The 24,028-nt window shown below is 44.7% G+C and overlaps 3 protein-coding genes across 3 annotated transcripts; 2 read left to right on the forward strand and 1 right to left on the reverse strand.

Annotated features, from left to right (window-relative positions):
* The first annotated feature begins 136 nt into the window (after positions 1–136).
* lsm7 (LSM7 homolog, U6 small nuclear RNA and mRNA degradation associated) lies at positions 137–1,926 on the forward strand. Its single transcript, XM_085264131.1, has 4 exons — positions 137–193; positions 450–540; positions 652–723; positions 1,463–1,926. Exons 1-4 carry the CDS (start codon positions 188–190, stop codon positions 1,603–1,605), a joined length of 312 nt encoding a protein of 103 aa, XP_085120257.1. The 5' UTR covers positions 137–187; the 3' UTR covers positions 1,606–1,926.
* A 1,826-nt stretch (positions 1,927–3,752) lies between these two features.
* tmprss9 (transmembrane serine protease 9) lies at positions 3,753–11,371 on the forward strand. Its single transcript, XM_085264353.1, has 16 exons — positions 3,753–4,186; positions 4,591–4,809; positions 4,945–5,072; positions 5,154–5,221; positions 5,300–5,475; positions 5,571–5,615; positions 6,232–6,345; positions 6,503–6,668; positions 7,759–8,033; positions 8,183–8,325; positions 8,945–9,218; positions 9,303–9,416; positions 9,502–9,670; positions 9,750–10,015; positions 10,357–10,493; positions 11,082–11,371. Exons 2-16 carry the CDS (start codon positions 4,668–4,670, stop codon positions 11,241–11,243), a joined length of 2,379 nt encoding a protein of 792 aa, XP_085120479.1. The 5' UTR covers positions 3,753–4,186; positions 4,591–4,667; the 3' UTR covers positions 11,244–11,371.
* Positions 11,372–11,636: 265 nt separating this feature from the next.
* On the reverse strand, positions 11,637–15,736 carry timm13 (translocase of inner mitochondrial membrane 13 homolog (yeast)). Its single transcript, XM_085264354.1, has 3 exons — positions 15,485–15,736; positions 15,041–15,109; positions 11,637–12,675 (listed from the first exon to the last, which is right to left on the reverse strand). The coding sequence occupies exons 1-3, from the start codon at positions 15,602–15,604 to the stop codon at positions 12,577–12,579; spliced, it is 288 nt and encodes a 95-aa protein (XP_085120480.1). The 5' UTR covers positions 15,605–15,736; the 3' UTR covers positions 11,637–12,576.
* Positions 15,737–24,028: the final 8,292 nt, after the last annotated feature.

Here is a 24,028-nt window from a genome sequence, read left to right on the forward strand (position 1 = left end):
GATAAAACTGTGTTATAATATAAAATATTATAATATAAAAACTAACTCACCCTATCATACCAGCCCCATTAAATTAAATCATGAAGAGTCATTTTAAAAAGCAGTGACGTCATGTAAAGGCGCTCGGTGTTTTGATTGGTGGAACATTCTTGAGGTCGAAATTTCACTTCCGTGTCACGCAGCTAACATGGCGGTGAGTTCGTACATTCAAATACTTTTCTGCCTTTGCACCTTTAACGTTGTCGGATATGCTGTTAGCCCGTGAGTGTGTGTTTCAGCCGTAACCCGGGTTTAAATCAGCACGTTCAAAGTAATATAAGGTGTTTTTGTTGTATCATGTTAGCTAACACGGCTAGCCTAGCTAGCTGGGCTCATGCTCAGCTGGTGTTTGTGTGCGCGGCTAGCACACATGCGACTCACAAACGGCGTGTTTTGTTTTCTCTGCGCAGGATAAAGACAAAAAGAAAAAGGAGAGCATCTTCGACTTGTCCAAATACATCGATAAGCCGATTCGTGTAAAGTTTCAAGGAGGACGAGAAGGTAGGTGGATCAGTTATGATAACAAGCTAACAGTTAAGCAGCGCTGCGGGATTTGCTGTCCTTATGTCCAGCTAATAGAGACTTTACACCGTGTATTTGTTTCCTCCTCAGCCAGCGGTGTCCTTAAAGGATTTGACCCTCTGCTGAACCTGGTGCTGGACGGCACTATTGAGTATATGCGCGGTAAGTGTGCGCTTTAAAGTCAAGACCATGCGAGGGAAAAATGATTTACAGGAACAAAGAATGACACAAGACTGCGCCAGCACTGAAGTGTTTTGCGTTTCCTTTAACCTGAACCCAAATGAGTCATTTGCAACACTGAGGCAGTGCCCAGACTAACCTGAGTGTTTCTGTGATCACATCTACTGAAGGAGGACCCAGTAAAATAAAATAAGGCTACTGAAAGTATTCCGATGGTCCCACAACTGGGAAATGTTATTTAGTATACTGAGTCGAGCTGTGTGTTTCACCAAGCGTTGATCCTTAGCTCAGGGCTGACCACCAGCCTCAGTGTGAGCTATGACAGCTGTAGCCTTCACTCACACTGAGGAGTTTTCATGCTAAAGTCATGTCAGCGTGTGGGTGTAAGTGTGAGCCCAGCTGAGTTAAATTAAAGTTTTGTTGTTTTTTTTAACTTAAACTGAGCCTCATGTTATTGACTGTTTGAAATAGCTACTCAGCTCCTCTCCAGCAGGTGGGTGGAGCTCCTGCACCTGAGATATTAAGGCTAAACCTTCTCAGCGACACCACAGTGAAGTTAGGGTTGAAAAAAACTGAAACTGAGTAGCTCATAGGAGTTACTTGAACACTGGTGGGGCTTACTGTTAAAGCCGTGTCTGTATTTAAACTGATCGTGCAGCATCGACTGCTGTCGTAGATAATGTGACGCTTACTTGTGTGCTCCTGCAACTCCTGTGTTTAGATCCAGATGACCAGCTGAAGCTGACAGAAGACACCCGGCAGCTGGGGCTGGTGGTCTGCAGAGGAACCTCCGTAGTGCTGATCTGTCCTCAGGATGGCATGGAAGCCATACCAAACCCATTCATACAGCAGCAGGACGGCTAACACACAAGCTCTCCCCTGCTAACTTACACGTACTTGTACACACTTGAATATTTCGTTGTTTCTTTTCCTTAGTTTTTATTTCGTTTTAACAATAACGGTGATCATTAATGGAGCCAAGACGATTTAGTTAAGCAGCAAAAAGACGTTTGAATGCACTTCACTTTTATTTCAGTCTGATGTGCAAATTTGTAAAGATTTGTGTTGTAAAGAGCCCATAAATGTGGGATGTGTAAACAGTACCATTTTCTTTTTATCCAGAATAAGTGAACTTTTTACTATTCTTTGTTGTTTTGATAAGAAAATAAAGTGAAAATGTAATTATGCCGACTTTTGGAAGTTTTGCTCTACTCTGCTGGCTGCACATCTTTGCCTTCAGAATTACATGAAGGTTGTGAAAACGACCACTTTGAATGTGAGTTAGATTCCTGAAAGTCGCTGTAGTTTAACAGCAGCATGACTCAGCTCAGATGTGGTTCCATTTTTATCTCGTACACTGAGTGTCACGGGTTCTCTGCCATTTCACACCTCGCACTTTCAGTTTTTAATCACTCGGTAAAACCAAGCAAAGACTCAGAGACAGGCATGACTGCATCAGCAGTCTCGTGTTTATCCTGCCTAAAAACTCCTTTATTGAATTGAGTTCCCGCTTTATTTTTCTCCTTTCATCCAGACTTCTGTGGCTCGCTCCATACTTTTGGAGCCACTGCTCTACAGCTGAGCGTCACTGCTCGCTGTCCAGCTTAGCCAGCAAAAAAATACGTCAAATGCTTAACAATCCAACGCCAATTCCAAAAGAGTTGGCACGTTCTTTAAAATGTGCACAAAAACAATGCAATGATTTGCAAATTTCATAAATCTGTAATCTGTTTGTGTGTAGTTGTACGAAGCAGCTGTTGCCAGTTGAGGCCCAACATGATCGGCTGTGGAAGAAGCATCTTAGAGACAGTTTCGCAGAAATTGTGAAATATGCAAATCGTGATGAAAGTTTTAGAACTTAAAGACTCAATATGTCTACAGTGCAAGACATCAAAAGAGGCCAAAAATCAAAAACTTTAATAAAAACAGACATGTACCTGTTGTGGAAATCACTGCACAGAGTTCACTGTGTCATCCACAAATGCACATTAAAGACAAGAAGAAATCTGAAGAGAAGCCACGTGATCCAGAAACGTCCCGGCCTTCTCTGGCGGAAAACTGTGATGGAATTTAAATTCTTATTTGAAAACTTGGCCTAAAGACGAGAGGGTCCATCAGGCTTGTTGTCGGCACCAAGCTCAAAAGCCTCCATCCCTGCTGTCACGGGGGGGGGGGGGGGGGGGGGGTCAGTGTCTGTGGACGTGGACTATATGCTGAAAGGTATTTACAGGTTTTAGACCAACACATGCTCCCACCCAGTGGTGTCTTTTTTCAGGCAAGGCTTTGCATATTTCAGCAATACGATGCTGAAACACATGAATCTGTTACAGCAGCATGGCATCATAGTACACAGTGTGCTGATCGATGTGCAGTCCAGTTTCACCAGCTGCAAACATCTGGAGCACCATGAAATCACAAAAATACAACAAGGCCAGAGCTGATTTCTGTTTCAGCCCCCTGACTTCACAGCGAGTGGTCGTTGTACTTAAACACCAGCTGGTTATGTTCAGTGATCCGTGTGAGCGGCCAGTTAACAGTGTGATGATGTCGGTCATGAACTTAAAGTTTTGAAAGGAATACTGGGAGTGTGTGTTGAGTGTGAGAAGATAAACTTCAAGCCTGTAAACACACCAACAAAGAGGCTGTTGCACCTTTGTGCTTTAGCAGGGCGGGGGAATAATCCCAGTTTGCACCTCGAGCTTTACAGCAGAACGTGTCCATTGTTTGTTAAAAGTTGACCCATGTGCTTTGAAATGAGGGACAACTGTTCCTGTTCAAATAATTACAGAGTAGTTAAACTGTGTTTTCAGTTATGGAAACTGAATAAAGCCTTAAATACACTTTAAACTTGTGCACCATTAACCTCGATGCAAGAGGTCAGTAAAGTGTCAGACTGGAGGCGCTGTGGGCCTTAATGGTTTGCCAGCTTGTTGTAAGTGCAGAACTTGCAGCCAGGAACAAAAAGGCCGAGTTAAAGGAGGCTCGGCCCCTCCTCCTCCTGTTGCCCAGTCACTGTCAGTGGAGCACTGACGAGCAGCACCGGAGCCGCTCTGGAGCGTTTCGAGCCATTTTCATCTCTGCTTTGTTCCAACTTGCTGTACTGAAGGATGCGTGTTTGATATTTACCCGGAGACTGTGGACAGCAGGTCAGCTGCAGGTCAGCTATGAGGTAACAGCAGAAACACCTGTGCACACCGGGGTGTAACCAAAGGGATCAACAAGCATGGAAGGAGGGTCTGCCAGAGATTTGTGAAGACTTACCGACTTTCAAAGGCAAACAGAAAAAGGTGGGTTACCTGCGGGACGGGGGAAAGGCACGCCTCCTGGCCAAAGGAACAAATAGCGGACCTCTTGGTGTCCTCGCCCGGTCTTCAGTCTCCGTGTCTGTTCTTGCTGGAACTTCGGGATGTTGTAAATGTCAGTGCTGAGAGCAACAGATGAAGAGGTGAGTGAGTCTACCTCAGGACATAAAGCCTGCATTGTTTAAAGCTCCGCTGTGTGAGACGTACCTGAGACGCTGTGTGGAGTTTATCTGCAAAGATTTACGGACGTTTTCTTGTCTTTACTGTGACCTTTCCCCACATCTGATTTGTGATTGCCAAGCGACATGGCCTCCGTGGTTTATTTTACGCGCTCCTCAGGCTGCGCCGCCGGGCGGTAACTTTTTTTGTACTTTTGAATAGTTTGAGTATTTATGATCATTATTTCTTTACTGACAAACAGTTTGTGAGAACTAAAAGTATCTTTAAATGTAACTCTGTGTGTGTGTAAAAGTGTCTGTTTAAAATCATGCTCCCAGTCTCATGGCGCACTAACTGCAGTGACACGCAGCACGTTTATTTCACGCAGGCTTGAGTCGTTTTGCCTGTGAGGCATTATGCTGCTGGAGACAGTCGACGGTGGGTTGTGACGGCTGTGAATCCAACATGGAAGCGCAGAAGGATGAAGGCCGAGGGCCGTGGTCATCTTCGCCTCCCGCTCCCTCCAGCTCTGTCTGCTACAGGAGCGGTCTCATACTCTTCCTCCTCTTCTTCCTTATTATTGGCATCTTTGTCGGCCTGGTTATAGGTGAGCCTGCACACGAATGTTGGGTGTAATGTTTTGTGACTCATTTATCAGACGTTTTTAAACCAGCACGAACCGTTTAAAGATTTCACTGCAGATGCATCACTTACTGATAACTTCCTCCTGTTTTACCCGCAGCGTACCTTGTGCAGGAGCAGCATCATTTCATGGAGACAGTGGAGCTCAGAGGTCTGAAGTACGACGCTGCACTGCAGGATAAGAGCTCTGGTTTCTCCATAGTACTGTCCTCAGTTTTAAAGTCCAGGGTTAGTGCTGATTCACAACACAATGAGAGCGCAGGTCTTAATGTTAAAGCTGTTCAACTGTTACTGATTCTCACCTTTCAGATTAAAAACGTCTTCACCGCCTCACCCATAACACGTCACTTTGTCGATTGCAGCATTGTTGCCTATGGGTAAGCACGGGGTCATTTATTCAACACACAAACAGGATGTAAGATGGAACATTGCCAGTTTTCTTCTCGCCTTCCTAGTAACATTAACGGAGATGTGATGGCGACGCTCCGACTCGTCTTCAGGGTGTCCAAGATCCAGCAGTATTCAGAAAACTTTGTTCAGGACTTGCTGAGTGCAGGACTCAGCTCATCGATGCACGGGAAACCGCTGGAGGTGCCGGAGTTTGGACAGATCGACGCTGTCATCCTGCTGGGTAGTAAAGCTGTCACCAGTCTGTGTGTTTCACCAGAGTCTTTACGTTTACTAGGAGTGACGAAGATCGTAACTATCACTCCTCCTTCTTTGTAGGAGCCAGTGGAAAGTCATTTTATGTTATTGGAGACAGTATGATAGGTAAGTTACACACTCGCACGCACAAAACCAAACACACAATTGTGCTGCAAATTTAACAGTAATGTGCTGGATGCCAGAAAATGACTGTAAAAGTACTTACAGGAAAGTAAAGTTACTGTAAATGAAATTTACAGTGAAAACTGTAAAAATGTTTTATAGCAGTGGAAATGTCGTTTATCATTTACATCTTTATTTGTATAAGAAACGGATACATCAAACTCTTTATCTGACTTCCATAACCTCAAAAAAGTATTTTCATTTCCTTTATTATTAGCCAAGCTAAACTCAAATGTTCACCTAATGATGTCACTTCCATCTGGAATGAATGGCTTTGCCGCACAGACATCCGTCCTCCTCCCAAACATCCATTCATTCATTATCCTGTTAAATCGTGTTCAACAAAGTCTCAGCTTTTCACGAGCCAAAACTGGGCCTTTGTGTTCTGAAACAGTCCATTTTTCAGCTCATCCAGCAGGTTTTCAATGTGCAAATTTATCTTTAGAAGTGAGAATTGTAACTTTAATAAGTCACCAGTTTTGCAAAAACTCTACTATGTATTGTTGTTGTTATTTATTCATTTATTTCATGCGTAGTGAAAGTATTTTTGGCTCTGCAGCCAGCTGTCCTGACAACACTTTCACCTGTGACAGCGGAGAATGTGTCACTAAAGTAAACCCAGAGTGCGACTTCGTCCCAGACTGCGCAGATGGATCTGATGAAGCTCGCTGTGGTGAATGACTCCTCAAACTACAGCAGACATACACAGTAGCTCCGTTACTCCTTCTGTTATTAACGAGTGTGCATCGTTACCACAGACCTGAGCAGAATATACTGGGACACATCTGCTTTTAATCACTTACACTAGTTTTTCTTCACCCAACCCACAGCCTGCGGTACGCGTCCTGCCACGGGGAGTCGGGTGGTGGGCGGTGAGGACGCACGGCGAGGGGAGCTGCCGTGGCAGGTCAGCCTGAGGTTCCATGGGCGGCACATCTGCGGAGCCACCATCGTCAATGAACGCTGGCTCGTCAGCGCAGCTCACTGCTTTGAGAGGTAGCTCTGATTTAAACCCGTTTAAAAACAGTCGTTTGAAAATTTTGGATGCTAATCAATACAATCATTAAGCTTTCGACCTTCACATGCTCAATGCCATCGTTTGAGAGTATGGAGAGGTGAAATGTAGCTCACAGTTTACAGGTGCTTTACAGAAGCACAGCACGGACTTACTGTATACAGCACTGTAGTATTTCTATGCTTTGCTCCTTCCGCGCTGTTTTGGAGGTAAATACTGTGCTTGGTTGTCCATGCTATTCATTTTAAAGCTTTAATTATAAATTGTTTTTCAAACACACGTCTACTAGTATTCTTTGCCTCGTTGGTACATCATCATCATCATCATCATCATCACCTTTATTTATAAAACACTTTAAAACAACCACAGCTGACACAAAGTGCTGTACATTTGAACTAAATAATAAAATTACATAAGATATAAATAAAAGCAAAAATAAAATAATTAAATAAATAACTAATTTAATTACAAGAGAAACTAAGTCTCACTGAGGTCAAAAGCCAAAGAATAAAAATGGGTTTTAAGACATGTTTTGAAAGTGGACAGTGAAGCGGCCTCTCTAACTGCAAGGTCAGGTTATTTCATAATGTAGAAAAGGCCCCGCCCCCTGGAGCAGCTGGTGCGTGGGGATGAGGCTCAGAGAGGTAAGGCGGGGCAAGACTGATAAAGATACCCAGCAGTACACAAGTAATAAAGTTATCTACCAGTGCACCATTAAATTAATTTGCATATTACGTCATCATTAATTGTGATGTATATGTTTCTGGGTACTTTTACTTTAGCAATGTTTTGATCCTTAGGTTTTCCCACTATTACTTAAACAGGACTATGATGCTTCTTTCACCACTTTGCAAACAGTTACATAAAACACATTTCCTCATGTGCTGTCCTGCAATAAATCAGTATTAGGACACATCTGCACACGAGCCTGGAAATGATTTTCAGTTTTTTCTGTTTTTGATCAAATATTCTGTTCTGGCTTTTGAAAAAATGCTAGAAAAGTCCTTAAGAAACAACAATCCCATTTCATGAATATACACCATCATTTATGATTGCCTCCTCTGGTTTTAGGGTCAATAACCCCAAAGAATGGACAGCCCTGGTTGGGGCGACGCTGGTGAGCGGTGAGGAGCCAGAGTCCAGAACGATTAACATCAAGTCCATAACTGTGTCTCCAGACTACAACCCCATGACCACGGACAATGATGTAACTGTGCTGGAGCTGGAGACGCCTCTCGCGTTCAGCTCTTACGTGCAGCCTGTCTGCATACCCTCCCCATCTCATGTTTTTGCACCTGGTCAGAGCTGCATTGTGTCCGGTTGGGGTGCCGTACACCAGTTTAGCTGTGAGTCTGCAGGAATGCACACAAAACGCAACAGACGAGTCATTTAGAAAAGAAAATCCTAAAAACTTGTTCTTGAAAGCTGTCGTCTTGTCATTTAAGGTGAAATATGACAAGTGGGAGTAATCAGTGTGTCGTGTGTTCTTCTGCAGTCACGCTGCCCTCCACGCTGCAGAAAGCTGTGGTCAAAGTCATTGACTCCAAGGTGTGCAATAAGTCATCTGTGTACAGAGGAGCGATCACTCCAAACATGATGTGTGCTGGATTCCTGCAGGGCAAGGTGGACTCGTGTCAGGTCAGTGGTGAAAACGGTTCACATGCAGTGGGGCATGTCTATACCTATGACCTATGACCTATGAAGGTCTGAGGATCGCTAAAAATATTCACACCGTTCTCACCTTAAAAACTGAGACTATGAGCCATCTGTTCATCTCAGCATAACCGTGTGCTGTTGATTATACCGTGAGAGGCTCAGTCTGAAAGAAATCCACTTCAAAATATCTGATGTTGCATAAATTATCGAACACGTTTTGGAAATTTTATCTCTCTGTACGTAAAATGTTACTTCTTTGGACAAAAATATGAACTTTAAGAATGTGTAAAATGCACTTATTACATAATTGTTTCAACATTTAAAGCAATAGCTGTGAATTACAGCAGCTGATATTTGACAGTCGTACATGTCGTGCCCCTTCTGTCGTGTCGTCTCCCTGATAAAGACAACATGCTCTGAGACATATCTCCCAGTAGCTCCGTGACTTTCAAGGTTCAGAGCTGATGCTTAAAATTGTGGTGATTAGCCTAATGATGCTAATCCTGACCAACCAGGACGGATTACCTGATGCTGAATAGTTGAAAGTTACCAAAAATGACACTTTTCAGAGTATCTGTCAGCTCATGTGTGTCATGTGCAGGGGGACTCCGGAGGACCTCTGGTGTGCGAGGGGGCCCCGGGAAGATTCTTCCTGGCCGGGATAGTGAGCTGGGGTGTGGGCTGCGCTCAGGTCAACAGACCTGGGGTTTATTCCCGTGTTACCAGGCTCCGTAACTGGATTCTAAGCCAGACTGATCCCACCTCGGTTCATGATTATGGCCAGCATGTTCCCACAGTGACAGAGTTTAATACCCCACCAGCACTCGGGACCTCAGCTGATAACGTGTCGTCTGCAGCAGTGCTACCACTGTCTGGTAATGTCAGCCTGAAAGCTCCTTAATCTTAAGAGCTTTATCGGTTACTGAGATTCATTTATTTAATGAATGTGTTTTTTCCAGCCTTGAATTGCAGTGGAAACTTTGAGTGTAGCTCCACTTCCTGCATCAGCAAGGTCAACCCGGAGTGTGACAGAGCCGCAGACTGTCCCAATGGGGCTGATGAAAGAAACTGTGGTAAACTTAAAATGCACGAAGGACGGAGCATGAGGGACTTACGGGTCATTCTTCTTAACTGCGTTTTGGTTTTTGGTTTTTTAAGACTGCGGCGTGCGCCCTGCGCTGGGCTCCCATAGGATCGTGGGTGGAGTCACAGCTCGGAGGGGAGAGTGGCCTTGGATCGGGAGTCTTCAGTACCAGAGGCTTCACAGATGCGGTGCCACGCTCATTCACAATAGGTGGTTACTGACTGCAGCGCACTGCTTCAAAAGGTATTTCATACATTTATATCAAAACTCGTTTCACTGAAAGCTCAGGAGTGATTCTAATATTAATAACTTACATCTAAAGTGACTCTACTCCCAATAACTGGGCCGTGAGCCTGGGATCTGTGCTGCGATCGGGGGTAGGAGCCCTGGTCGTTCCCATCCAGAGGGTAATCATCCACCCGGCCTTTAATGGCACCAACATGGACCACGATGTGGCTTTGCTGGAGCTGGCCGTCCCAGTCCCGATGTCTTACACCATCCAGTCTGTCTGTCTTCCATCACCAGTACACCGCTTCTTAAAGAGCGCAGAGTGCTACATCACAGGGTGGGGATCCATGAGAGAGGGAGGTGAGAGATGAACCCACGAAACTAAACGTCCTGCATTTAGAGGTCACACAGGAAAAAAATGAAATGTCTTTACTAAGAAATAAAGGCAGGGGAGCCCGAGAGGTGAGATCATTTTCACGTTATTGACGTGACTCAGCCTTCAGAGGTAGAAAAGCAGGAATAGCTCCGTGATCCGTGGCCTGTTCGGCCTTTCACGAGTGAATGTGATATGACTGCAGCCTTTATCAGCTTAGCTTCTGCCTTATCTGCCTCTGAATGGAATTTTGTTTCCACAGCAACAAAAACACTGGTGCTCAGGTGTTGCGATCACACCTGTTCTGTGTGCAATGCTCTTTCCTCAGGTTCATTGACCAACCTGCTACAGAAAGCTGCTGTGAACATCATTGACCAGACGGACTGTCAGCAATCATACGGTAGCGTTCTGACTTCAAACATGATGTGTGCGGGATTCATGGCGGGAGGTCGGGACACCTGCTTGGTATGATGTTCACACAGACTTCTGCACTTCCTGTTTCACAATCGTTAAAAAGTTCCGAACCTGCAGACTTTTAACATCAGGCTGGTGCACTGCATGCAGTGCTCGGAGGCTGGAGGAAGTATGACTGTGGTGTCTTTACAGTGAATGGTTAACCAGGCCGGAGCAAAGTCAACCTTGATCTCCCCCCTTACAGGCTTCTCTGGTTCACCTTTGGAAAAAGGCTGACGAATAAATTAAGGTTTAAAAGCAAGAATCAGATGTAAGAGAAAAAACTCCAAAAAGAATAAAGCTAGAAAATGTGACCTGATAGAAAATGTACGCTGTCTTCCTCAGCGAAGGCAGGCCACCCCGCTGCACCCTCTCCATAATCGTCTTATGTAACGAAACCCTCACGCATTCCTGTTTCGGTCAGAGCACCGGGCTCAGCTGCAGACTGACTGACATTTACTCCCCTGCTGCCATACTCATCTTCAGTCTGCTCTTATAAATGAGTTAATCAATCATCACTGTATTTATAGAGCACATTTATATAGAATTTAAAGTTATTTAAATTCCAAATGAAACTGTTGATGTGTTTTGATATTGCAGGGAGACTCTGGAGGGCCGCTGACGTGTCGTCAGCCCTCCGGTCAGTGGTTTATCGCTGGAGTAACCAGCTGGGGACACGGATGCGGCCGAGTCGGTTTCCCGGGAGTTTACACTCGTGTGACGTCTATCAGGAGCTGGATATCCACATACCTTCCCTTCTGATGAAGGAAGAACTGTGTCTGCAGAGAACTGAGGTCATGCTAAACACTGTGTACACAGCCCTGACCTTTGTGACCCTCCGGTCACGGGTGCTGGCGGTAGTGCTGTGCTTTACCTGAACTGAGGAAACAATCCTGATCTGTGCCTTAAACATTCATTCACGGATCATTTGGAGTATTTATTAGTTATTTATTGTCATGGATGGTAAACACACAGCACGTGGCTTTGTGTATTTTGTGTGGACAATATGGGATTCATTTATGGGTAAATGTAAGGGTATTGTGATCTTTTACTGCAACGTGGATTTGTGGGGAAAGTCTACTCTGTACAAAGTCAGTGACGTGGGACTCGGTGTCGTTCTGTTGGTGGATATTTTTGATCAGAAACGAGAGAACACCTGATTGATTAATTTATTATTTTTTCTTGGGGGGAAAAAAAATCACTGATTGCAAATGATGTTCACAGCTTTTCTGGCTCCTCACACAAACTCAGGTTCCCAGACATCTAACAAACCGCACACACACGAAGCTGAGAAAGGTGCAGTACCCCGTCAGGGCGAGGGAGACCCCGCTGGAACAAACCCACTACTGTGGAGGGCAGCAGATAGAGTGACAACCAGAAAACACGTCAGACAAAACAGTGTTGTTCTCCAGGCGTACTTTGATATAGGTCTGTTTGGAGGCTTGGAAATGTCAAATTCATGCTGGTGAAAACACCAAAACGCTTCGATTCTTCCTGATGATTTTTAAGCACTTTTTTTCCTTTAAGGCTCCAGGAAATATTTAATCTCTAAGCACAATCACCCAGCAAAGAATGTGAAGCAGTGTTTAAAGGAGAGTCTGCAGTGACTGGGAGACGTTTACTGTTATTGGTATTACAGGCAGAAGCATTCGATGGGCAGGGAGATGAGTCACAGGAAGTAAGCTGGGCCTATTGAGCCAAACTGCACCTGGAGTCCTTATAGCAGCACAGCAGGCTCCGCCTCCTGCCACAGCATCAGCAAACACTTTAAAACACATTCACACCTAAGCAGGTAATTTAGTGTTTCCAATCAGCATGGCAAGAACCCGCAGAAGATGACTGATTATATTTCTAACGTAAAACACACAATCGATTTAACATTGGTAGTGAACTGTTCCTCAGAGCAAAATAAAAACTGTCCACAGAGACACCGTTATGGCTGCAGTCCACAGGCTGTGCTCTGCCTGTCAGAGGTACTGTGACAGATGTTGCGCCGCTGCGTGGCAAAGTCGTGCACGGCGCGGGCCCTCCTGCAGAGCACTGCATCGGCCCTCGCTGTGTGCAGCAGCCTGAAGAAGGGAAAGATGAAGAGAGTTCACATGCGAGCTCTTTCTCGCTGCAGTCTGGAGTTGTATGTTCGGGACACGGTGTTCCAGGCGTCCATATAGCGGTCCATACACATGGCGATACACTTCTGTTAGGGACAAAGCAAAAAGAGTCCAGAGAAATAAACCACTCGTGGTCTACAAAGACTTTAACCGATTTAAAACTGTGATTGATACAAAAAATGTTTCTGATGCACTCCTCTATCTATCTATCTATCGATCGATCGATCGATCGATCGATAGATAGATAGATATATTAGGGGTGCAACGATATTCGTATCGATATTGAACCGTTCGATACAGTGCTTCCGGTTCGGTACGCATATGTATCGAACAATACAACATTTTTAATTTATTTTATAAACTTTCCTTCTGATGATGCTGTCTGTGTTGAGCGCTCAGTGAATCTGCACTCGACTGCTCCGCCTAGGCTGGACAGTGCAGCCTAGGCGGAGCAGTCGAGTGCAGATTCACTGAGCGCAGGGCAAGCTAGCGAGACAGAAGTTAAGCTCTACTTGCAACATGGCAAATTGAACCTCCCCCACCCTCATTCAGATCTGGCCTTTGGAACTATTTTGGTCTTCATGTGACGTATGACCCTGAAGGTAAGCGCGTCATGGACTGAAGTAAAACAGTATGTTGGATGTGCCACGCAATGCTCAATTACATGGGTGGGAGCTAGTGTGTTAGCGCAGTTAGCTCGTTAACGTGTTGACGCTGTCCAGCCCCAAGCACGGGGCGATCCGCGGTAGCTCGTTAACGGAGATTTGCCGTGTTGTGGCGTTAACGTCATTTCAACGAGATTAACCTGAAAGCACTAGTGGGAACACAACGAATATGACTGCACATTTACTCCGACAGCATCCTAGTGCAAAGACAAGTGGAAGCAGACAAAAACAACAAGCAGCATGCTACAAACTTTACCCGAGTCATTTAGACAGCCGTTAGCACAGGATTCTCCTTATGCTGCTGAGAATATAGCCCAGAAGAAGCGGATAGTAGAGCTTTTATTTTGGAAAGAGCCATTTCTCTGTAATAAACTCTCTTTTCCAAAGATGAGTGATTCCTCAATCAGATACAGGGCTCGCAATATCGCTAGCCCGACGTCCTGGGGCTAGCGATTTTTCCAGTCGGGCTACCAAAATCTATCTCTGCCCTGCCCGTCGGGCTATTGTAGGAAAAATATATGTCAATGCTTTTGCATTCTTTCAGAAATGTAGCTGGGTAATTATGTCATTGGCATCGGTGAGCCACTGTCAATATGTGACATATTGAAATCGCGTTTGAATTTGCGCTTGTTTTTTTGCTTTCACTTTGCAATCGGGCGAACTGTGTATAGAGAGCGACAGCACTGATCTGTGAGTGATGATAATTTGTGCACCAATTCCTCTGACATCGTCTTATTAATCGTTAGCTTACTATGCAAACATGACAAGTGAAATCTCCCGCAGCTTAAACATGTGAGAGGTTGATCGCGCAGAGGATCGCTGAGCTTATGTGAGTCCGTGTGTAAAAGTAGCAGGATATATATTTTAGTTCTGCTGAGCCAAATAAGACAGGTCAGGGTGAAGAAGTGACAGCCAAAGAAAAGCTTACCACAAAACGGAGAAGTTATGACAAATCAGACTATAAGGCAAAAAGAAAGTGCAGCTTTATGGTTTCATGGACAAAAGAATTTCTGTGGCTGCAATATGACGAGCTAAATAACCAGGGCTGCACATAAGTGGTCTGCAGGTGCGCATTCGCTGTCAAAATAAAAAACGCGCACAAGATAAGAAGTTGCAACGCGTGTTTGCGTACATAAGCTTTTCAGAAGGACAGACATTTGTTTAGAACTCTTAAAGATGCCGAAGAAGCTCGTTTAAGCAATTACTTTGGTGTTCCTCCACCTCCAAAGAAATGTCAGAAGGAGTCCGAACCACAAAAGAAGCGCGTATTCTCGGACAAGTAGTTGGTGGAGGTGAGCTGGCTTCAAACAAATGATGAACGCACAGAGATGTGGTGCGGAATGTGCCGTGAAAATTTAATAAATGACAAATTAAAAAGGCATGAACATTTTTTTTGTATCGAAAAAATATCGAACCGAACCGTGAATTTTGTGTATCGTTGCACCCCTAATATATATATATATATATGCATGCAAGGAGCATTTCTGCAGAGAGATAGACCAACCCAGATCAACTCTAACCTGGAAACGAGACACTGATGAAGACTCAGGAGTGGATACATGTTGGTCCACCTTATCCTACGATAAACCTGATATATTATTCTACAAGATGATGCAGTACCTCAGCAGCACCTTATGTTTTTGCGCTTGCCCCACTCAAAAGCACCTGTCAGGTAAGCCTTAGAGCCCTGCAGCACTTTTGTTATGCCCTCCTGCTTTCTTAAAACGTGATCACTTCTTTGCTCTGGGCAGCAGGGCATCACTGAAGCGACTCAGCCAGTGCATACCTGCTCAGAGTTGTCCAGTGTGCTTCCAGGCTTGCCTATGCACTTCTTGAAGCATTTATCGGTCATTCTCTGAAATAGAAACAGTGTTTTATTAGCATTTACTACTCTGACAGCAGCAGCGCAGAATATTTGCATGACTTTTAAAAAAAACAGATATGTATTAAAAGACCCTCCAACGTTGTGGCTCAAAAGGATCTTTTTGTGTCGGCAGCATTTCAGTGCTGGCTCGTGTGTTTATATGAGCCTTGTATTTACATGCTGGCAGGATCCATCAACCTTATTGAAGTTATTGCGGGCTAAAAAATAAAACAGTCTTACACACAGAACGAAAAACGAAGCTACTGTAAAGCTGTGTAGCTCTGACCCGTGAGGATAAAAGCACTCAGCACTTCTTTGAGCCTCAATGTGCGCTTGCTAGCTTAGCAGCCGTGTTCATTGATCTACCTGCAGCAGCTCCTGAGCGTTAGCCACCGCGATCTGGACCTTGACCTGCTCCATGATGGTACCGGTGTCCATTTTCCCGCCGGACCCTCCTGCTGAGAAGTCTGAACCAAAGCCGTCCATTTCCGCCTCAGTCGTGTTCTTCAAACTCACCTTTGCGGAGCTTCTTCCAATACACGTGCAAACAGCCGCTGCTAGCCTTAGCCGGCGTTAGTTTCCGATGCCCTTGACAGAAGCTGTGCTTGTTGCGTCATTTCCGTGTAAGCCACTCGGTTTCATGGGAAATGTAGTTTTCCCCCCCAACATAAGCTGTACTGCTACAAGTAGCATTTCTCCTACAGATCAGTACTACTATGTATATTTACATTTGAACATTTAAAAACGGTGTTTTTGTGGGACCATGTGGGACATGTTGGCAATACAGGGAGGTACTGTGCGGGTTTGCATGTAAAGGCCAAATAAATGGCATTTAAAAGCAACTGTCTTGCTAAGTAAATAAAATAAGGATGAAGCGGATCTGAACTTTATGTCCTGTTATTTCTCCTGTCTGTTAATCATCATTGTGGTGTATTCATAATTGTCTCTGGTACATTTGTTGTATGGGCAGTATGTGTTCACTGTTTGATTGTGTAATTACGTGTTACGCACTGGCAATGCATGCCGGTAGATGGTAATACAGGAAGTAAAAGAGATGGTCTTACCGCACACAGTGGTCCCGCGTACTTATTCAGATTCAAAGTAAGAATCACACATGGTGTCAGAAGTGCTGTGTGACTCGTAAGACTCCATACATCTGCCGAGTGTGAGGAGAAGGGGAAGGTGGAAACAAAATGCCGAATGACGACGTAGACGATCGTCCGAGGGCAGGAGTTAGCACCGCGGCTAGCACTCCCAGCGCTACGTTTAGCATCCAACCACCGGAGCCCTTTGATTTTTCCAAACCACACGAATGGACAAGATGGGTCCGTCGCTTCGAGAGATTCCGTCAGGCAAGTAATCTGTCTGCGAGCTCGGAGGAAAATCAAGTGAACACTCTCATATATTGTATGGGAGACGAAGCGGATGACGTCCTGAGAGGACTAAAGTTAAGTGATGTAGACCAACGGGACTATGCTAAAGTGAGAGATAGCTTCCACAACTTTTTCATTGTCAGGAAAAATGTTGTTTATGAGCGCGCACGTTTTAATATGCGCAAACAAGAGCCGAATGAGACTGTTGATGCATTCGTGACTGCCTTGCATGCATTAGCAGAGCACTGTAACTACGGACCGCTCCACGATGAGCTGATAAGAGACAGAATAGTAGTGGGCTTGGCCGACACGAGGCTGTCTGAGCGCATGCAGATGGAAAAAGACTTGGACTTGGATAAAGCTATAAATATGGCCAGGCAGTCAGAAGAAATCAAAAAGCAACAGTCAGCTTTGAGAAGTGAAACAAATGTAATGCATGTAAATGCGAAAACAGTTGACAGAGTGATACAAAAGCACGACAAAACAAAGTTCAACATGTTCAAAAATAAAACTGTCAAAACACAACAGCAATATAGCAAGAGACAAAGTAACAAATGCTACAAGTGCGGAGGCTCTCCACATCCGAAACCTGAGTGCCCAGCAAATGATGCAAAATGTCATTTATGTGGAAAAAAAGGTCACTACCAGCGAGTCTGCAGACAAAGCAAGACAGTGCAAAGTATTGAGGAGGAAGAGGAGCAAGGTTTCTTCCTAGGCTCAGTTTCCAGTGACGGCCAGGCGTGGACAGCCAACATACAAGTGAAAGATGCAAAAATCACTTTCAAACTGGATACTGGAGCTGATGTGACTGTAATAGCTGACTCGGACTTATCAAAGATTTTTGCTAACGAACACAGACCAGTTCTCCAGCAGCCAGAAAAACCTTTGTTAGGCCCTGGAAAAACACCACTGGACGTTGCAGGTTTTACAAAGCTACAGCTCAACTACGGAGCGAAACAGACAACAGAGAAGGTCTATGTTGTAAGAAACCTGAGCACTCCACTGCTAGGCCTGCCCGCCATTACAGCTCTTGGCCTGCTGGTGCGAGTTGACGCGGTTTCAATGGACACTCTGAAGACTACTTACCCTAAACTTTGCAATGGTCTAGGGAAAGTGCAGCGGGCCTATCACATTAAACTCAAACCGAATGCTGTGCCGTACTCACTCAAAACTCCGCGAAGGCTTCCTCTGCCTCTGATGGGAAGGGTAAAAGAGGAACTCCAACGAATGGAAGAGCTTGGTGTCATTACCCGAGTTGAGGAACCAACGGATTGGTGTGCCGGCATGGTTGTTGTTCCAAAGAAAAACAGCCCTAGGCTAAGACTTTGCGTAGACTTTACCGGACTAAATGAGTATGTGTGCAGGGAAAAATATGTGCTGCCATCGGTTGAACAAAGTCTCGGAATGCTCGCAGGAGCCAAAGTGTTTAGCAAACTGGATGCCAACATGGGCTTCTGGCAGATTCCCCTGTCCGATGAGTCTGCCAAACTCACCACCTTCATCACACCCTTTGGGCGGTTCCACTTTAACCGCCTACCGTTTGGGATCAACTCAGCGCCCGAACACTTTCAGCGCATGATGGCGGAGGTCATCGAGGGTCTCGAAGGAGTGGTGTGTCACATTGACGATGTGTTGGTGTGGGGACGTAACCATCAGGAGCACGATTCCCGTCTCCATGCTACACTGCAAAGACTGGAAAAAGCAGGCATAACGCTGAATGTTGAAAAATGTGAGCTCTCCCAGAGCAAGGTTGCTTTCTTGGGTCACATCATAGCGGATACAGGAATCAGTCCTGACCCGAAGAAAACGGAGGCAATTACAGAAATGACAGAGCCAACTAATGTGTCAGAGTTGCGCAGTTTTCTGGGCATGGTGAATCAAGTGGGCAAGTTCATCCCCCATTTAGCTGAAAAAGACAAAGCCCTGCGAGATCTTCTTTCCAAAAAGAACGCATGGTATTGGGGAACTGACCAAGTGAGAGCTTTCAAAACATTACGAGATGCCCTGACCTCACCCCCAGTGCTCGCAATGTATGACCCCAACAGAGACATTAAAGTATCAGCAGATGCTTCATCCTATGGTCTCGGAGGTGTTCTTTTGCAGCTGTGGGAAGAAGGATGGCGACCAGTGGCGTATGCATCGAGGTCCCTTTCTCCTACAGAACAACGATACGCACAAGTGGAAAAAGAGGCACTGGCATCTACATGGGCGTGTGAGCGTTTTCGTGATTTCCTGATTGGTAAACATTTTTGTCTTGAAACGGACCACAAACCTCTCGTTTCCTTACTGGGAGGACAAGCTCTGGATCTCTTGCCACCCAGGATCCAGCGATTCAGAATGAGACTCATGCGTTACTCGTACACTGTGCAGTACGCCCCAGGGAAATCGCTCTGGACAGCAGATACTTTGTCCCGCTCACCTCTGAAAAAACCAATGAACCTGTCAGACAAAGAGCTAATGGAAAGCACAGACATATATGTCGACAGTATTGTAGCAAACATGCCTGTCAGTTCATCATATATGCAAACACTGAAGGAACAACTGAAAAGCGACAGTGTGTGTGCTCGCGTCATGGACATGTGCACCGAAGGCTGGCCAGAACATGCAAAACAAGAGCCTTTACTGCGAAATTACTGGCCTGACCGAGCCACGCTCACTGTTGAAGACGGCCTTTTGTTAAAAGACACACGGCTTGTCATTCCTTCAGCGATGAGAAACGAGGTGCTGGAAAAACTACACGAAGGACATCAAGGTGTTGTAAAATGTAAAGCTCGTGCACGCCAAACAGTGTGGTGGCCCGGGCTGAGTCAACAAATCTCTGAGATGGTGCTCAAGTGCAAAACGTGTATTCAAGAAAGACACAATAACAGTGAGCCACTCATGCCAACAGAATACCCTGCCCGCCCATGGCAGAGAGTGGGCACAGATCTTTTCGAGCTGGGAGGGAAAACTTACCTTCTCGCTGTTGACTATCACTCTAGATTTGTTGAGATTGCTTTGTTAAACAGGACAAAATCAAACGATGTCATTACTCACCTGAAATCTTTCTTTGCCCGTCACGGCATCCCAGAGGTCCTCATGTCTGATAATGGACCACAGTATTCAGGTCAAATCTTTACAGACTTTGCAGCAGCATACGGCTTCAAACACATCACAAGCAGTCCCAAGTTTCCGCAAAGTAATGGAGAAGCAGAACGTGCTGTGCAGACTGTAAAAAATCTTCTGAAAAAAGCAGCTGATCCTTATCTAGCTCTTCTTGCCTATAGAGCTACACCACTGCAGTCCGGATACAGCCCTGCAGAGCTTTTAATGGGCAGACGTCTGCGAACCACACTGCCGATGCTTCCATCGCAGCTGGAGCCCACACTGCCGGACAACGCACTGCTCGCTCGAAAGGAAAGGGAGAAGAGGATGATGGACATGGCAAACTTCAACAGGCGCCACCGCGCAAAACCTTTATGCAGCCTGTCCCCAGGAGAGCAAGTTTGGGTGACTGATGTCAAAACTACAGGCACTGTTATCCAAAATCACTCTACACCCCGATCATACACAGTGGAGTTACCACAAGGGACTGTGAGGCGTAATCGTGTGCATTTGATTCCTTTAAGTTCACCTGTGCATGAACCTGCTAATGTGCCTGTGTTGCAGAAGCCTCAAACACCCAGTGTGATCCCTGCTACACCTGTTAACACTGATGTGGTCAGAACCAAGTCAGGGAGGCCAATAGTTAAACCTAAAAAGTTAGATCTGTAAGAGAAAAAAAAAAAGGTTGTTGTTATGTAACTGTGTTATAAGGGTTTTGTAGAGCACAGTAAAATAAAGCTAAAAAGAGTTGTTAAGAAAAGAAAAGAACAAGAAAACAAAAACAAAAGGTTAAAAATGTAATGCAGATTGTTTGCCAGATGTTCTTGTATGGCTTTGAAAAAGAGAAGTTCTGTCCTGAGAAAAGGAATATTCTGTTTTTGTTTAAAAGGGGAGATGTGGTGTATTCATAATTGTCTCTGGTACATTTGTTGTATGGGCAGTATGTGTTCACTGTTTGATTGTGTAATTACGTGTTACGCACTGGCAATGCATGCCGGTAGATGGTAATACAGGAAGTAAAAGAGATGGTCTTACCGCACACAGTGGTCCCGCGTACTTATTCAGATTCAGAGTAAGAATCACACAATCATTAGATTTCATCATCTATGCAATGTTTACTGAGCCAACGTTAGCATTTTTCTAGCCAATTAAGAGACACGTGTAGTGTCACTTTACGCCACATTTTTCCTTGTGTGAAACTAATGAAATTATCCAGAGGAAAAAAAACGATATAAACTGCGGCTAAATTTTCTGTTGGATAATTTGATTCAAAATCTGCAAAGCGTGTAACGTTTAGGTGGCTTTCCCCCCCTATTGGTTTCAGAGTTAGCGCATTAGAGTGTTGGGCATAAAAATCCAGACTTTAACGCATCCCGCAGAGCCGGTCAAAGTGTGCATCCCTGGCTGAATGATGGTCTCTTATACTGATGCTTCACAGAGGTTTTATTGGAAATGTTTTTATTGAAACATTCAGTGAAGACACCGTAAGAGCTAGGAGCAAAACAAAACCAGCAATATTAATACCATAAGATCAAAGGAAACAAATTTCTCCTGCTCACATATAGCATATACATCAAATTTACATCACTCAATTCATTGTATCACCTCACTAACTTACCACTACACATAAAGGTCAAGTTCAAGGTTAACAACATAAACTCTATTAAACGACATTTTGATTGCATGTAACTTATTCCGTTAAAGGAAACATTAACAAACCTTGTGCCACTGTCAGCCAGGTACTAATTGGCAAAGTAAACGTACATATTTTTCACTTTAAGGCACACTATTTTACCATATCCTAAAAGAAACGTTACTAACAGCCCTTTAACGGTTTTGTGCCAGTTTCCTGTTTCAAAATAAAAGCATGGATTTCAAAATAAAACCGAAGTGCCTTTCAAACAAACGTAAAAATATTTACCAAATTTAAAGGTCATTTACACTCCCACCAAATCATGAGTGTTTTAACAAAAGGGAGAACTATAACACGAATGAATTTTAAAAACAAATGACCTTAACCACAAGGCCTTTTACATAACGAAAACAAAGAATTATCCATGCATGAGCCTGCAGGTAATGTCCACAAGTCTTCATACAATAAAGGGTATAGTCGTTGTCTTAGACAGCCTCTAAAAGCAAGATCAGTTTCTGAATGGGCCGTTCAACAATGGATGGCTTGCCAGAACATTGACCCTCCCTTTTCATTTTCTGGTCTCCAAGACGAATCTTAACTTTCCTCACAAGCCCATCTTTATCAGCGACTGTTTCTTCAACTCTGGCTAATCTCCACTCGTTCCGTGGCAGATCATCCATCCTTTCGATAACTATGTCACCAACTTTCAGATTCCTTCTAGAAATATGCCAACGTTGTCTAGTGGCAATATTAGAGAGATACTCTCTTCTCCAGCGGTTCCAGAATTGCTCTGCTAGATACTGGATATGACACCATCTCTTACGAGCATACATGTCTTCTCTGATGAACGTCCCGGGAGGTGGTAAGGCTCATAGTGAGTAGGTGATTAGGAGTCAGCGGTTCTGGACCATTTGGATCATTCAGGTTATCCACAGTGAGTGGACGGCTGTTCACAATAGACATTGCTTCGTAAAACAATGTCCTCAAACAGGCATCATCTAATCTTCCAGGTGAGAGTGAAAGAGTGGACCGAAGTACATTTCTTACTGTTCTGATCTGTCTCTCCCAGACACCTCCAACATGGCTTGAATGGGGAGCATTCATAATGAAGTCGCACTGCCTCTCAGCCAAGAATGCAGTCAGACGATTGACATCCATCTGTTTCAGCGCATTATACATTTCATTCTTAGCTCCAACAAAATTGCTTCCTTGGTCACATCTTATTTGTCGTACTGCTCCTCTTATGGAAACAAAACATCGGAGGCCATTAATGAAGGCATCTGCTGACATATCATTCACCATTTCAATGTGAATTGCTCTACAACAAAGGCATGTGAAAAGCAGACCATAACGCTTATTCACCTTACGCCCTTGCTTTGTAAAAAATGGCCCAAAACAGTCCATTCCGCAATAAGTGAAAGGTGGAGATGGATCCACCCGCTCAGATGGCAGGTCTGCCATTCGCTGCTCTTCCACTGATCCCCTGAGTTTCCTGCATGTGACACACTGATGCACATAAGATGCAACAGCTCTGTTCATTCCTGGGATCCAGTATCCATTTGATCTGATCTCGTTGATGGTTATACCCCTTCCTTGGTGTTTAACCTGTTCATGATGATGAGCTATTATCATCCTCGTTATGTGGTGGTCCTTTGGAATGATCATTGGATGTTTCTGAGAGGCAGGGAGAGATGCATTTTTCAGTCTTCCTCCCACCTTGAGGATTCCATCTTTGTCAAGAAAGGCATCCAATCGAAACAGTTTACTCTGCCGTGAAAGTTGTAAGCCATTACTAAGTAGCTGGATCTCATCTCGATACACTCGTCTCTGTAAATCTCTTATAATGATGCGCTGTGCAACCTCTCGCTCCTGAACTGTGCTGTGGCTTGTTGACTTGTCACTCTTGGTTCGGCGAAGAAGTCGCGCAACAGCTTGTTTGACCTTACACCATGAAGAAAACTTTGACAAGCGGTCTGAAAGAGTCACTTGTTCTGCAGACTCCAAATTTAGTGCTTGAACCCTTTTAACTTCAGGGTCCCCAACTGGGATTTCTGGGATTACCTCTACCTCTGGTGATACCTCTTTCTCCCATAAGAACTTGGGTCCAGTAAACCAGTTCGATGTCAGAAGCTTGCTTGCACTAGAACCTCTCGAAGCAAGGTCTGCAGGATTCTTGTCAGTAGAAACATATCGCCACTGCTGAGGAGTTGTACTGAGATGTATTTTCTGAATCCTATTTGATACAAATGTGTGGAAGCGACGTGTCTTGTTGTTAATGTACCCCAGTACAACCTTGGAGTCTGTCCAGAAGTATTCATCAATCCCTGAAATTCCCAGTTCTTCCTTTAGAGTATTGCTTGCTGCAACTGATACAACAGCAGCAGTCAGTTCTAACCTGGGGATGGTCACAGCTTTGATTGGAGCAACTCTGGACTTTGCCATAATCAGAGCACAATGAACAGTTCCATTTCCCTTCACATGTCTCAAATATGAGCACTGGCCATAACCATACGTGCTTGCATCAGAGAAGTGATGTAGCTCTCTCTTTGTGACCTTTCCAAAGTCAGCTGGTACATAGCATCGGGGTATGGTGATTTTATCCAAATTTGCCAGATCACTCTTCCAGGATCTCCAGACTGGTTGCAGTTTACTGATGAGTGGGTCATCCCAACCTGTACCATGCCTACACATTTCTTGAAGAACCCTTTTCCCAGTTAGCAGGAAAGGAGCAATAAGCCCAAGTGGATCATAAAGAGAGGCAACAGTGGATAGTATACCACGCCTGGTTTCTGGTTGGTCCTTCAAACGGGCATGAAACCT

The sequence above is a fragment of the Mchenga conophoros genome, linkage group LG23 (genome assembly GCF_057382185.1).
Source record: "Mchenga conophoros isolate Kocher_MC1m ecotype Shallow Benthic linkage group LG23, M_conophoros_male_GT1.1, whole genome shotgun sequence".
Taxonomy (NCBI): domain Eukaryota; kingdom Metazoa; phylum Chordata; class Actinopteri; order Cichliformes; family Cichlidae; genus Mchenga; species Mchenga conophoros.